Below are 13,577 nucleotides of genomic sequence, written 5' to 3' on the forward strand. Positions count from 1 at the left end.
TCTAAGTATACCAAAGCCCGCTGTTGTTTAATTGCTCTAATTTTACAACACATGCAAGTGTTAAAAATAAACATACAAGTGTCTGTTTGTGTCTCAGAAGCTCTCTGTCATTAAACTCCACACCACCGATCAGAGCTGAAACCACTGTGAGTGTGGCTTGCATAATGACTGCTGTAAATGTAAAGCTGTTCTGACTGCAGCGTGCAGTTACATGAATCTCACAATTTCCTCTGCTGCCAGTACTGAGACCCACATTCTGCATTTTACGATTCATGGGAAAAGGCCGGGTTGATGTTCTGTAGGTGTTAATGCAGCCTTGGCTAAGAATGGTTGTCCAAGGTCGGGATATACACCCTCCAGTCAACTTTGCCTGCTTTCATAACGCATACGATGACATAACACATATACAATCTGACATGACATAAACATGTCATCCACTCCCCTGACAAATCCTCTCATGCTATCATCAGCTCTCCTTCACAGTCAAATTTTAAGACCAAAGAGGTATGAAACATTTTTTATTTGCTTATCTATACTATAAAGCTAGTGTGGCAACTTCAGGAGCCCTGCAATATTACAGGGCCCCGAGTGCTCGTAACTCCACACATCTATAGCACTTCACCACTTAAATGTCCCAAACCACCTCTGCAAATGCACAACTAAATGTAAATTATACTGATTGGAAAAAGAAGCACGAGAGTCATTTAAAGTGATGGTGGGTCCAAATTTGTAGGTCTGAAAATATAAAGGGTTGCACTCAGTTTTAATGCAGGTCTCCCACGTGTCTTCTATATAGTGTTGAGCATGTTGAAGGTCTTTGAACCCAGGACCCCTACAAATTACAGACCTGCGTTACTGTGCATTTGTGCTAAAACGTCACCAATTTAGAAAACACAGCTCGGCTTCCTGGACCCTCGACTCTACGCCCAAAAAGCTAATGCTTCCTCCAGCAGAGGTGTCATTTTGTGACGGTGAAGGAGCCAAACAGATGTGTAAAAATGGCTCTCATCCAGCTGTGCAACAGCTCCTATTAGCTCTGTTTGTCATCACCTGTGGCTGTTTTTCTGGAGGGGCGTCCCTTTGAAGCGTGAGAACCGGGGCACTTTTCAGCTAACAAGCCAACTTTGCTGTTGCGTGAGGAGGGACGCAGCATGATGGTTTTCCCTCCTTTTTAAGGGGATGTTTGCTGGTTTCAGTGTTTTTGTTGAATTCCTTGCAATGAAGTTGATGAACAACAAGCTGCCAAAAAACTGAAATAAGTGACTGATTTTGAATGAGCTCCATAAACCCCCAAAATTAGAAATATAATTTAAGTATAGGAAAGTCGTACAAGTATACTTTTACTTTTTGCTCCTTCAAAAAGTATCATTTAAGTATAATATTTAGTCACCTGGGAAACTGCCTCCTTACAGGATGTCAGCGATCAAACTCCAACCAGAACATCCAGCTGCCTGCCTTAATGAATGAAATTACTATTCTACAATATCCTTCATGTGTGCTGTTCAGCACATGGGATGTATGTTCTGTGTATTATATACAGTATCATTATGGTAACAGAAGCAAGCCTTCAGAACACCAGAAGAAACTGTTGCTTTGTTGATTTTGCTCTTTCTCAGATTTTTTGATGAGCCTGCTGGCAGGGATGGAAACGACTGTTGTTCTGGTCAGATTCAAACTAAAATATCACAACAATTGTGAGCTGGACTGACATGAAAATGTGTGCACTCATTCATGGTGGCCAGAGGATGAGTCTAAATTGACTGGCACGATGTTTGGTACAGATATGCATAGAGTGCTTTCATTTATGACCAAACACCTGCAAATCTAATGACCTTCCCATTAGACTCAGCTGTTTAGTGCTGATCAGCAAATGTTAGCATGCTAAGACATTAAAGATGGTGCACATGGTAAACATTATACTTGCTGAACATCAGCATATTAGCCTGCTGATGTAGCTCCAAACACCACTCTGCCCACAGTAAGTACAGCCTCACAGAGCCGCGAGCACGCCTGTGGACTCTTAGTATTGCTTTATAATAAAAGACATATTCATCATGACCACTGACGACATTAGAAGAGATATACAGCCAATTCCTCTGTAGATACAGAACGTGGTCGATCCTCTCAGATAAAAACTGATTTACTGAAGAATGAAGCTGCAGCGCTCCTGCTTTAACACCAGCGCTGATGAAGACCTTTGTCAGCTCTGTGGGAAATGTAGCACCACTCCACAACTTACTCTCAGTGAGGAAATGATGATCTGTGACTGACCGTGAAAACCAAACCTCTGCTTGAGTCTACTTTCATTTAGGAGTAAAAAATAGTAAATATATAAGGGGTTTTGGTCCAAATTGGCCTGAAAATGTGCTCCACAAGACAACTCTGAAGAGGAACATTAATGAAATGGAATAATATAAAAGAAAAACTTGATTAGAATTATTAACTGAAACCACGTTTGGGGGAAAAAATCAATCATGTTCATTCTGGAAATCACTGGAAAATGTCATGAGTGATGTTTTTTAGCAGCTCTTGTGGTGTACAAAGATTTTGGGTGAATTAAAGGAACATGGGCAGCGTGCATGCATGCTTTTCTTTGCAGTTTTTGATGATGATGCTTCTGTAAGTGATTTTTCTTCTTAATCCACTCATACAGACCTTAATATCAATTCAAGCAACCATCCCTGCTGCAAATACAAATCTACTGGTTATTTAAAACAACTAGTTAAAAAGCTCAAAAGAACTGAAATCTTTACTTGTGTAGCAGAGTTAATTCATATAAAAATATCCAGAAACTCCTCCTGCCCTCTTTATGCTGCTGTGGTGGTTCAGTAAAGGCATATTGCTCCCTACTGGCCAGTGCATGTCACTAAAACTGGGTCTCAGCAGGAGCTCCGGGGCTAAAACTGATCACTAAATTTCAGGCTAAAAAGACCAAAATCTAACAGGTCAGGATGCTTGTCTGACTCACTGGTCTAAACTACTGACAGCTCACAGGTTTGATCTGTGTTTCCATCAGATGGTTAAGCATGTTTGTCCTGATCTGACCCTCTGCTGGCAAAACGCTGCAGGTTTCACAAAATAAAAGTGCCAAAACATGACAGAGGGAGGCTGGGAAATGTTCACCCTGAGTGTCAGCTTCAAACATTCAAAACATTTAAAACACAAGACAGTCAGCTGTTCTTTTTTTATGTTAATCATTTATTTCCAAAAAATACTTTGCATTGATGTTGTGACACGTTTAGAATTTGAAAAAAAATCTTAAATGTTGTTTTTTTTAGCCATTTTTGCCTTGAAGATTATAATCAGTTGTTGTGATACCCTCCCCAGATTAGTTCAAGAGCAGCATTTACTTTCAGGATTTAATCACCAGTGAACTCAACGAGCAGCTCTCAGAAATGTGTTTAATTCAGGCACCTTTAGTGTTACGCAGCAGCTCATGTGACGTAGATGCAGCCCAATGGCACCACAAGCCAATCAACCATAAAAACTGTTGATTATCGTTATATTGTGAACTGCATGTAATCTCAGTAGATTGGTCTCTCAGTGAATCACAGCAACATTTAAAAAAATGGTGACATTGTTCATTACATGTTAGTGCTTTTTACAATCTTAGTGTTCTTCATTATTTATGTGTACTACAAGTCTTTAAGTGCTTTCTTTAGCGTGGACTAGCAGATTGATTAAGGCTCCTTCCTCCTTTCAAAAAAAATCACCAAATATTTGTCAGCACGTTTTCAGAGAAGGACTCAATCAACGGCTGATCTTGTACACCACGTCGCCGACCTGCAGGATGCCCGTCTTCTTCACGGTGTGCAGCTGTCCAAACAACGGCGACGACTTGTAGATGTGCTTCTCGGACGGTTTGCACATACGATAACTGTGAAAGAAATACCATCAGAAAGAGTTCAAAGGCGTTGAAGTGTGAAATCAGACAGGAACAACGTGACTGATAAATTAGAAAAACTCCACCAAAAAGTACGATTACCAGTCTACATACATCAAAAATAACCCAAAAAACTAATTTTACTGACATTAGAAAGCCAAATAAGGGCTTGAATCTGACTAATTGTCACAAAAGGAGCTTTAGTTTTTCGCTTTGAAGTGGAGAGGGTTTTATCTGTCCAACATTAATATGCATGAAGTAATTATTGTTCTTTTTTTAGGATGACGTGGGATGCTGCTGATGCTGATATGTTGTTAAAATAACACAGGCAGCTTTGTCACAAGTTCCATCTGACAACACACACATTACTTTTGTTACTCCATTATTTCTATTAACATTTGCTAATATCCATTACATCTGTGAAACTATATTGTTTAGTTGCTTCTATTTTTTGTCTTACTGTTATATTATTTTGTATTCAAAATTTTCCATTGAGGAACTGAGCCATCCTTCACAAGGCAATATTATCTTTACATTCTTTAGTATCTGATGTATATAGTTTATTTTTATTGTCTATTTGTTCTTTATCCGGGATCAATAAAGTTTTTTGTGTCTTATCAGTAATGAACATCACTGGGTTTGTGCTGTGGTGTAGTGTAAAAAGAAAGATAAGCTACATATTAACTAATTTATGGACACCCTAAGTCATGATTACTATATTGAGGGCTACAACATGTGAAAATGTTGTATCACGCTATAAAGCCTTCAGTGGCTCCAGAGGAAGCAGCACAAAAAGAGAATGAAACATCTGGGGGAGAAAGACGTGAGCAGACCAGATCTCTGGAGCCCACTCCTCATCCCTGCTAGTGAGCTAGCGGCTCCATTAGCCGCTGAAGGCATAACACACTTGAATCTCCAGCTGGACTGTTGGTGGTCGAGTTGCATTGTGGGTAATGTGTGCAGCGGGTTTTGAGAAGGAAGAACAACGAGCAGAATAAAAAGCTTCTGCTGCATCAGTTGTAATCCTTTTTTAAAAACTGTCCATCATGAGCCTAATGACTTTTAAATAGAAACAGCCTTCACTTCCTGTATATGAACAGATGGTAGCTTCTGATTTATGACTTTTCACTAAAATTACCACCAAAACGCAAAATGAGAACCTTCCTTAAATAATATTGAGTTAAAACTTTACCTTTTCAGTGTTTCCAGGGGCTCTTTTCTGGATATTACACCTGTTTCAGGGTCAACTGTGGTGAAAATGCATCTGGAAACAACAAAAGTTAGAGGCGTTCATCCAAAATCAGCACCGCACTGAATTTATAGCTTTGGATTCACTGTTGCTGATAAAAAAAGTGATTCTGTCTCTGATTAAAAGCCGTGTGAAGCATCAACTGTGTTACCGTCCACATGACATTACACGCTGCAGTCTCACGCTGCCAATCTGGATCTCCTCCCATGAATCCTGAAAAAACAAAGCAGTTGGTTTTTTGGGTTGGAGATAAAATTAGTCCACGCTGCTCACGCTGAAAAGGGCAACGTATGAGTCAGAAGTAAGGGAGCAAATCTTTGCGAACAGGGAGAAAGAAAACAAAACCTCATGGGCTGCACTGTAGAGGGTCTGTTGCTTTTAACGCTTTTCGTGCTTCTGATCCGACCTTCACATCATCGTGGCAGAGGCAGAGCAATATTTGCAGATGTGTTTCTCGTTGGAAAAAGCTAAACAACGCACCTCCTCGAACGCTTCGCAGTCACTTATGACGATGTTTGGGCGGAAACGCTCCACCGTGACGTCCTTCTCCAGCTTGCTGCTGAGATCCTTGATGGAGGACTCGGACAGCAGCATCACAGGTCCGCAATCCGGGTAGGCCACCTGCAGGACGCACGGATTAACATCACAAACAGTCAGAAATTTTAAATCCTGTTGTCCTCTATGTAACAGGTCATTTCTGGTAACACTTTGAGACAGAGAACAGCTAAATAAGTCAACTCCGGTTTGGCTTTATTGCTTTTTTTCTCACCGGGTTTTAAATGCAACATTTAGGTATTTCAAATAAGAGGGAATTCAAGCTGACATAAAGAACATTTGTCTGAAGCAGAGGCATGCAGTTAAGAGCCTTAAAATCTGGGAACGAATGAGCCTCCAGCACACAGTCCTGCTTACCTCATACTGCGGGAAAATTGGCTGGCTCTCCACCGGCCTCCTCGCCTTCATGTGGGGTTCAAAGTGCACCAAGCGAAAGGTTTTCTCTTCCCCCAGATAACGAGTGAGCCAGCAAGACGCTTCCTCGCCGCAGTCCCGCCCCTGAATGTCATCTCCGAACACTCTGCAGCATAAAAACAACAAGAGGCAGGAAGGAGTGTGAAAACAGAGCTGGAACAAATGTGAACAATACAAAAGACACAGTAACAGTGTAAACTTGTTCTAAAATTACATATTTACCATTTGAAACAAGTGCTTGGACAAAATCTACAATGTCTATTTTGGCCCTCTTTAGGGAATTATGGGATACAAAGTACTTAGATAACAGCTGCAAAATTAATTACAGACTAATTTAATCATTCATTAATAGTTTAAGTTATCTTTCAAGCAAAAATAACACAAATTTACTGGTTCCAGTGTCTCAGATGTGAGGATCTGCTACTTTTCTCTGTTTTATATGACTGTAAAGTGAATATTTAGTTGGACAAAACAAGACATTTGAAGATGTCACCTTCAACTGTGGGAAAATATATATATGGAGCAACTGTTTCCTGCCTTCTGACGAAGCAATTAATCGATTAACTGAGAAAATAATCTACAGACTAATCAATGATGAACATAATTCTTATCTTAGCAACCTTTAACTGTCGCTGTCTTCTTGATATTTAAAAAGATGGCTAATGAGCTTCCAGTCATGGACATAACTTTAAAACAGACTCTTTAATTACACTGCAGACGTTACTGATGAATAATTAAATCACACCATCATTAAAGGCAAAAAATTCAAAAATCAAAAAATCAAAATCAGGTAAAATAAGCAGATGCAGAGACTGTGGTGCCAAAATAAACTGCGCTGTGAAACCTGCAGTTGATGATGCGGTTGTTGGACTCTTTGATGGGGAATCGAAGCTGCTCCATGTTTGGGCCGTTCAGACAAACATGACCTCCCTCGCAGGTCAGAGACACCAACACCAGACGAGGCTCCTGTCTGCCCGTCACCATGTGACCGTCCTCTGTGACCACCAGCCAGTGTCTGCAATCAAAACAAACACACTGTGGATTTCCCTCATCTGCGCCATTTGGCATCCCGGGTTTAATCCCAATGCCAAGGCACAAAGTTAAATTACAGGAAAATGATTAAAAACCCAGGGGTGACGACATCACATGTTGCCATGGATACAGCTGTCCTGCAGACTCATCCATACATACCAGATTTACATCACATTTTTGGGTTAGAAATTGATCATATATGAAACACATTTCTATATAAAAAAAAAAGACAAAAACAAATATATAGAAATGTAGAGATTTTCATAAAGTTCGCCATTTTTTTCTTGTATTTGACCTCACTTGCTTGTGTTTGGACAATTGAATGGAGGAAAGGCAATTCCAAGGTTCAAGGTTGATTTGTCTCTCTATAACTCTACAACACAGGGCTGCACAAAGAAATGCAAGCTGAAGTCTCCTTATGTTTGAAAAACAGTATATGTTATGGTGGAGTGCGGCAGATGCATCGAGGAGTCTCACAGCCTGAGGAAAGACGCTGCTCTGTGGTCTGCTGGTACGCAGCAGATACTTCTGTATCGCTTGCCAGACGGCAGCAGGGTGAACAAGCTGTTGCTGGGGTGGATATTTTCTTTTAGCGTTTTTCTTTTCCTTCTGGAAGCCTGCAAGGTTGTAGACCCGCTTCAAGTCCTCATGAAAACCTCCACAAAAGTTAATTAATGAGCTTAATATTGAGACACAGTGAAGGAAATTAAACAGTCACTCAGTGAGTGTAATCTAAGCAAAGGCAGCTGTAAGTTGTTTTTATTTGTGTCCAGTGAATTAAAGTAGTACACTTGGAAAGAAGCAAAATGGCTCTCAACCCAACAGATGGTGTGTAGCTGCAGTTACAGCTGGGTCTGCTTATTCCATAGCAGGGATGTACAAACTATAACACAAACAAAAACACTCATGGTAAGTTAAAATGATGAGATACTGAGTCATTGCTTATATTTAATATGACGGATTTATGGGATAGTGAGTTTAAATGGTGCAAAACTGGGGCTGAAGGGTAAGCAAAAACAAAAAAAAGTCATATTTTGACAGATATTGTGATATCAAAAAGGCCCCTCTCGAAGAAAGTCCAATGTGTATGATTTAGGTGGATCCGTTGGCAGAAATGTAATAGAATATTCATAGTTATGTTTTCATCAGTGTGAAATAAATCACCTATTACAAAATGTGTTTTCATGATCTTAGAATGAGCTTTTTATTTCTACAGAGGGAGCAGGACCTCGACTCTAGAGAGCACTTTTTGCATTAGTTTTCACAGCCACCGTAGGCTCTCCTGTATGGCCGGAAAGGGAGAGGGGAGGGGAGGGGCATTCAGTCACTTGCAATCTGCAACCTCGCCACTAGATGCCGCTATATCCTCCGAACGACCTTTAAATTATGGACCCTCCCAAATCACACAATAACTTTTACAACCTTGTGCTCAGTTTTTCGTTGCACAAGAAAATAAAACACTTTTTGTGACTTCTGGGGCTCCATATTAAATATGTTAGCCTACATTAGTGGATTATTATAAGTTTAAATGTAAGGCGCATTTTAATGTAGTGGGTGAAGATGATTTTGACCCTTTCTAAGCTGCTGGGTCATTTAAAGACTCTCCACACCAACAGATATATTCATCTATTTTGCCTGATTAGACCTTATAGGTCCACCCAGCCAGAGGGCCTTCAGTCTGTCATAATGCGTCATATTTTATATCTGCTTTATTTGCAAAATCAAAGTAACTGTCAAATAAGTGTTGTGGACCTTTAATGCTATTTTCCCCTTGAAATGTAGTGCAGCAAAAGTTTAAAGTAGCACACGATGAAAAAACAGGTAGAAGTGCCTCAAGATAGTTGAGGAAAATAGTTGAGGAAACTTTCCACTACTGCGCGATAATGAGTCAGTACGTGCAGGTACGTGCTTGTGTGGCAGGCTGTTCTTGGCTGAACAGGTCAGTGCACACCTGACAGGTGAGAAACATCACTCTGACCCGGACTAACTTCAGTGTTTTGTGCTCAGCACTCACCGATCCTGCAGCTCTCCGAACTTCAGCCCGAATTTCTGGCACTCGGCGAGAGCCACAGACACCGCTTTGCCAGACTTCAGAGGGTGAATGAGGAGCTGCGACACTACGCCTACACGAACAACTTTTTCTGGCTTTCGCAGGTATTTATATCCGAGACCAAATCCCAGAAGAGCCACGCCAGCTCCGCCGATCAGAAGAGCGGCTCTCTTATTCTGGGCCAGCGCGTTCACAGCCAACTCTCTCAGGTCCATTTTGGAGACTGACACACTTAGTTGGACGTTGACATTCAGTTAAAGAGACAGGAGCCTCCGCGTGTGACGTTCACTGACGCTCGATCAACGGATACACCACTCCGGGCGTCGGCTTGATAGCCTGCCAGTAGGACTATGTGACCATCTAATTCATCACCCAAAAGTGAAAGAAACAATTTACATGAACATAAAACAAAAGTTCTGGGTCCATACTAGAGATTTACTTTAAGAGGACTAAACTCAGGCTACGAAAGTTTGAAAAACAGGATCCACGTGAACACACCAAACTGGCCAAACAAACTGTTGTTTTCTTCTTCTTTTACGTCCGGAACGTAGCATTACTGCCTCCACCTGGATAAACTCTTACTCTATGTCATTTTCTTTAAAGTGTCACGTCTAATTGCTCTGAAATTGCAAAAAAATTACTTCCCCCCACACTCTAATATACTTTTTACACTGGCTTCTACTTGCCCTGTTCTGAGCCCCCCAGACAGACAGACCCTCCTCAAAGGCCCCCATCGCTGTGATTGATAGACCTGAATCCATTCATGGCCCAGTAACCCAGGGCCAGACCAAGCAGGCTTTGAGTTTCCAACTTTTCATTCAAGAGTTACTATTATTGTGTGCATAGCGTGTTGCTACGGAGACCCTGATGGGACACCAAACGATTATCAAAGGTTTAAAAAAAAAGGATAACTTTTGCAAACCACTCAAAGAATAGTCAATGTTAGCTTTGACGCTAAACTAAGATGCAAAAGAAAGCAAATATTACAGCCATTGGCATGTTGATGCTAGCATTTAGCTCAAAGCACCATTGTATGTAGTGCAGGCTAACAGAGCTGCGAGCATTTTTGGTCGTTTTTGAAAGCTGAAGCTATCCACTCAGGTTAGCTATATTACATTTTGAGACATTACTTCAATCTTTTTCCAAAGCAAGTGTGTTTAATCGTCACAAGAACGAGAGTTACATATTATCAAAACAGCCAACAACCTGTTAGCTTAGCTTAGCATTAAGGCTGGAAATGGGAGGGGCCTCAAGCTGGCCAAGAAATAGTGCAGAAAAACAGTGAGTTGAGGTATTTATAATTCAATTTTCCGTACTGATGTGCTCCTTAGAGGTGCTGGTAAGCAGATATCACCTTCGAACAGAGCCAGGCTAGCTGTTTACCCCTGTTCCCAGTGTATGTGCTAGGCTAAGCTAACTCGCTGCTAGCTGTAGCTTTATACTTACTGGAAGGATGTGAGGGTTGTATCGTGCTTCTCACCTTACTCTCAGCAAGAAAGTTGCACGTATTTCTCAAAATGTCAAACTGTCAAACTTTAACATCTATGTGATAAATGATGGTATCGCCTTGGTGACTAAAACAGTCATACAGGTAATTAGCTATGCTTAATTAAGTTGAATTAATTAAACACAGTGGTGGAAAATATAAAAATTAAAGACCCCTGTAGCATACACATAACAAATGGGATTCAAGTGCACTTTAACACTCCAAATTGGCATAAATATGTGACAGACAGCTTCATTTTTTTACCTTGCCCAAAATCTGTCTAAAAACAGAGAAGAAACCAAGTGACGTAATGCCACAGTTGACCTTCTCAGTGGAACTATTTTTGTCTTTGACATAGATACTCAGGTCTATGGCCAAAGTAGAAAACAGCAGATGCTCCAGCCACAGGGGGTCAATACAGGGATTTGTCGAATGGATACTCCTTCTGTTGCTGTTCTGTGCGCGTCTAATGGCTGAAGGCAGAGTCACCGGCACAGGGCCAGGCCTTACAAGCTGGTTTGATGTTGCAGTGGCAAGCAAATTTTGATAGCGAGATAAAGTCCTAATTGCTCTATTCTCAGCAGCCTTGATGTTATAATTATGCACTATGAGCATACAACAGTTTGATTTGTGTTTTTATGCATTTACACGTTTCATAGGACTAGATTTTTTATCTTTTTTTTCTGATCTTGGGCATCATTCACTTTATTGATGCAGATCATTGCAACACTACTTTCATATAGAGTCGTACTGAGCAGTGAGTCCCAGCCTAGTCAACCTCAGCACAGCCTGTACATGCAACCAGTGATGAAGGGTCACAAGTGAGCCAGACTGGTTGGGAAAGCCTGATATAGAGCATCACTTGTATATACAGCACAGTGTTTTATTCCTTTTTCGACTGAGCATCTGAGAGACTAACTGGCCTTTAACAACTAGTTAGTGAAGTTATCATAGCAATATAGAAACATACAGACAAGTGCATGTGTGATGTCCAAACCTTGTATAACTCACAACAGAGATTAAACTTAAAAGGAAAACAAAGCCAGATATAGCCGGTGTAAAAATCAGAAGGAAAAACGTGTCATATGGACAAAATATCAGAAACAACTACAGAGCATTACAGTATCCCTGCAGTAAATACCAGTGTGTCAAAGATGAATAATGTTCAGTTTGGATGGTGTTGATTCAGCTCCGTGGTTTCTTGTGCCCGCTGTTGTTTGCTGATTCAGTGCTCCTGTGTTTGGCACACATTATTATGATTATTAGGACTTTTTCCAGTGAGTCATTTAATCATTTTTTTAGTATTTGCTTCTGAGGTTGCAGTAATTCAAGCAACCAGTGTCTGGTGTTTCCTGGAAAGAACCTTCAACGTGATGCTCTAATCAATGGAGAAAATAGCTGCTTTCTTGTAAGAAAACCTCGATTTGAACTCATGAAAATCTGTATTATTCATGTAATATTGTCAACTTTTATTCTTCATGTATGCTGAATTGCATGTTTGCCTGTCGACATTTATGCATGTTTGTATTTGCACTAAATAAAAGGTTCTAATAAAAATAGTTGGAATTAATGTAGTGGAAGTGTATCAGTTTCCATTTTCCTCTATAATTAGAACCGAATGGCACTGTTCTGTCCAAGACACTTACTGAAAATCTTTAAGAAACTATTTGAATATTATAGACCCATAAATAAGTCTGAATCAACACCTCTGGCAGTCTCGACAAAAGTCTAAAATTATTCTGTTGACCTCATTAAAAGCACATTAACACCTTTTCCAAAGCAGTGTTTGCTGCTGAAATGCGAAGTGTTTTTGTTATTTTGGCCACCCCCTGCTTGCTGTACCACATGATGATGAGCTGAATATAACAAAAATGCATACTGCCACAAACGATGACATAACGAGACACCGCCATACTTTCCGCTCGTGACTAACCTGCTGTAGGTTGTCCGGAACTGGACTTCAGTCAGAATTCACAGGGGGAAACCATCTGGACCAAACGGCCATTTCTATACGTTCTTCAGCAGGCTTTTCTCACGCAGCACATGTTGATACACAGCATGGACATGGCAACATCACATGACTACATCTTATACAGTACTTATATTGTGCACAGACTTCAATGTTATACATTATAAATCATTTTATCTGGTGAACGTCCAGTAAAACAACAGTAAAATTAAAAAACAGTCGCACCTTTTGGATGAATTATCCATCTTTTTAATGGTTTCTGTGGATGTTCTCTTCTAAACTCGGGCAAAATAGCACAACATTGTTTTGAATTACATGTGATGTGCGTGATTTGTCTTGCCAGACAAAGCTTAACTGTGCACACATCCCTTGGCAAGTTAAGATAAAAAAAATGCAAATTATTTCATGTACTCCTCGTGTGTTCAGGTACTAGTTTGCCCCGGGTCACCTATAAAAACATTTTATATTCCAAGCAAAACAGAGAAACCTGTTTATGCTCGTGCATGTAGTCCTAAAACCTTAAAACTAATACAGTACTTGCATGAAATATATATAGTAGGCTGTTGTTTCTGGGTCACTTATTGTTAAAAGCAGGCCAAAAGCAGAAAGCATCAGAATCACCGTTTTTCTTTCATTGTCATGTGCAAATAGTACTTTCATTAAGGTACAGTACAGTCACAACAGGTCCATGTCTCTAGCACAGATGAGATCCAGGTCTGAATACACAGCAGAGCTGGATCAAAAGTGTTTGAGTCATTTTTGGCACTTGTTTTTATATCATTTGTGTGTCACCTGTCACCTGAAAACAACAAATGATAGAAAGTCAAAAGGGAAAAAATCCACCTTCAGAACATCAATATGTGAATCTATGAAGCCATGTTTCCTCAGGTTCACTCGAGCAGTGTACAAAATGTTGACATACTCGTAATTCACTCGATC

General features: G+C 40.3%; 1 protein-coding gene across 1 annotated transcript; it reads right to left on the minus strand.

The window, feature by feature from the left end:
• Positions 1-3,180: 3,180 nt before the first annotated feature.
• On the minus strand, positions 3,181-9,423 carry marc1 (mitochondrial amidoxime reducing component 1). Its single transcript, XM_041954142.1, has 7 exons — positions 9,148-9,423; positions 6,946-7,116; positions 6,045-6,207; positions 5,613-5,753; positions 5,284-5,345; positions 5,076-5,147; positions 3,181-3,877 (listed from the first exon to the last, which is right to left on the minus strand). The coding sequence occupies exons 1-7, from the start codon at positions 9,396-9,398 to the stop codon at positions 3,751-3,753; spliced, it is 987 nt and encodes a 328-aa protein (XP_041810076.1). The 5' UTR covers positions 9,399-9,423; the 3' UTR covers positions 3,181-3,750.
• Positions 9,424-13,577: the final 4,154 nt, after the last annotated feature.

The sequence above is a fragment of the Chelmon rostratus genome, chromosome 15 (genome assembly GCF_017976325.1).
Source record: "Chelmon rostratus isolate fCheRos1 chromosome 15, fCheRos1.pri, whole genome shotgun sequence".
Classification (NCBI taxonomy): Eukaryota; Metazoa; Chordata; class Actinopteri; order Chaetodontiformes; family Chaetodontidae; genus Chelmon; species Chelmon rostratus.

Excerpts from the sequence above, each read along its gene's own strand:
- marc1 (XM_041954142.1), bottom strand. The coding sequence starts at position 9,398 with ATGGACCTGAGAGAGTTGGCTGTGAACGCGCTGGCCCAGAATAAGAGA. Across the intron at positions 5,754-6,044 it reads CAATTTTCCCGCAGTATGAG|GTGGCCTACCCGGATTGCGG; the intron begins GTAAGCAGGACT and ends TGCGTCCTGCAG. Across the intron at positions 5,346-5,612 it reads ACTGCGAAGCGTTCGAGGAG|GATTCATGGGAGGAGATCCA; the intron begins GTGCGTTGTTTA and ends TTGTTTTTTCAG.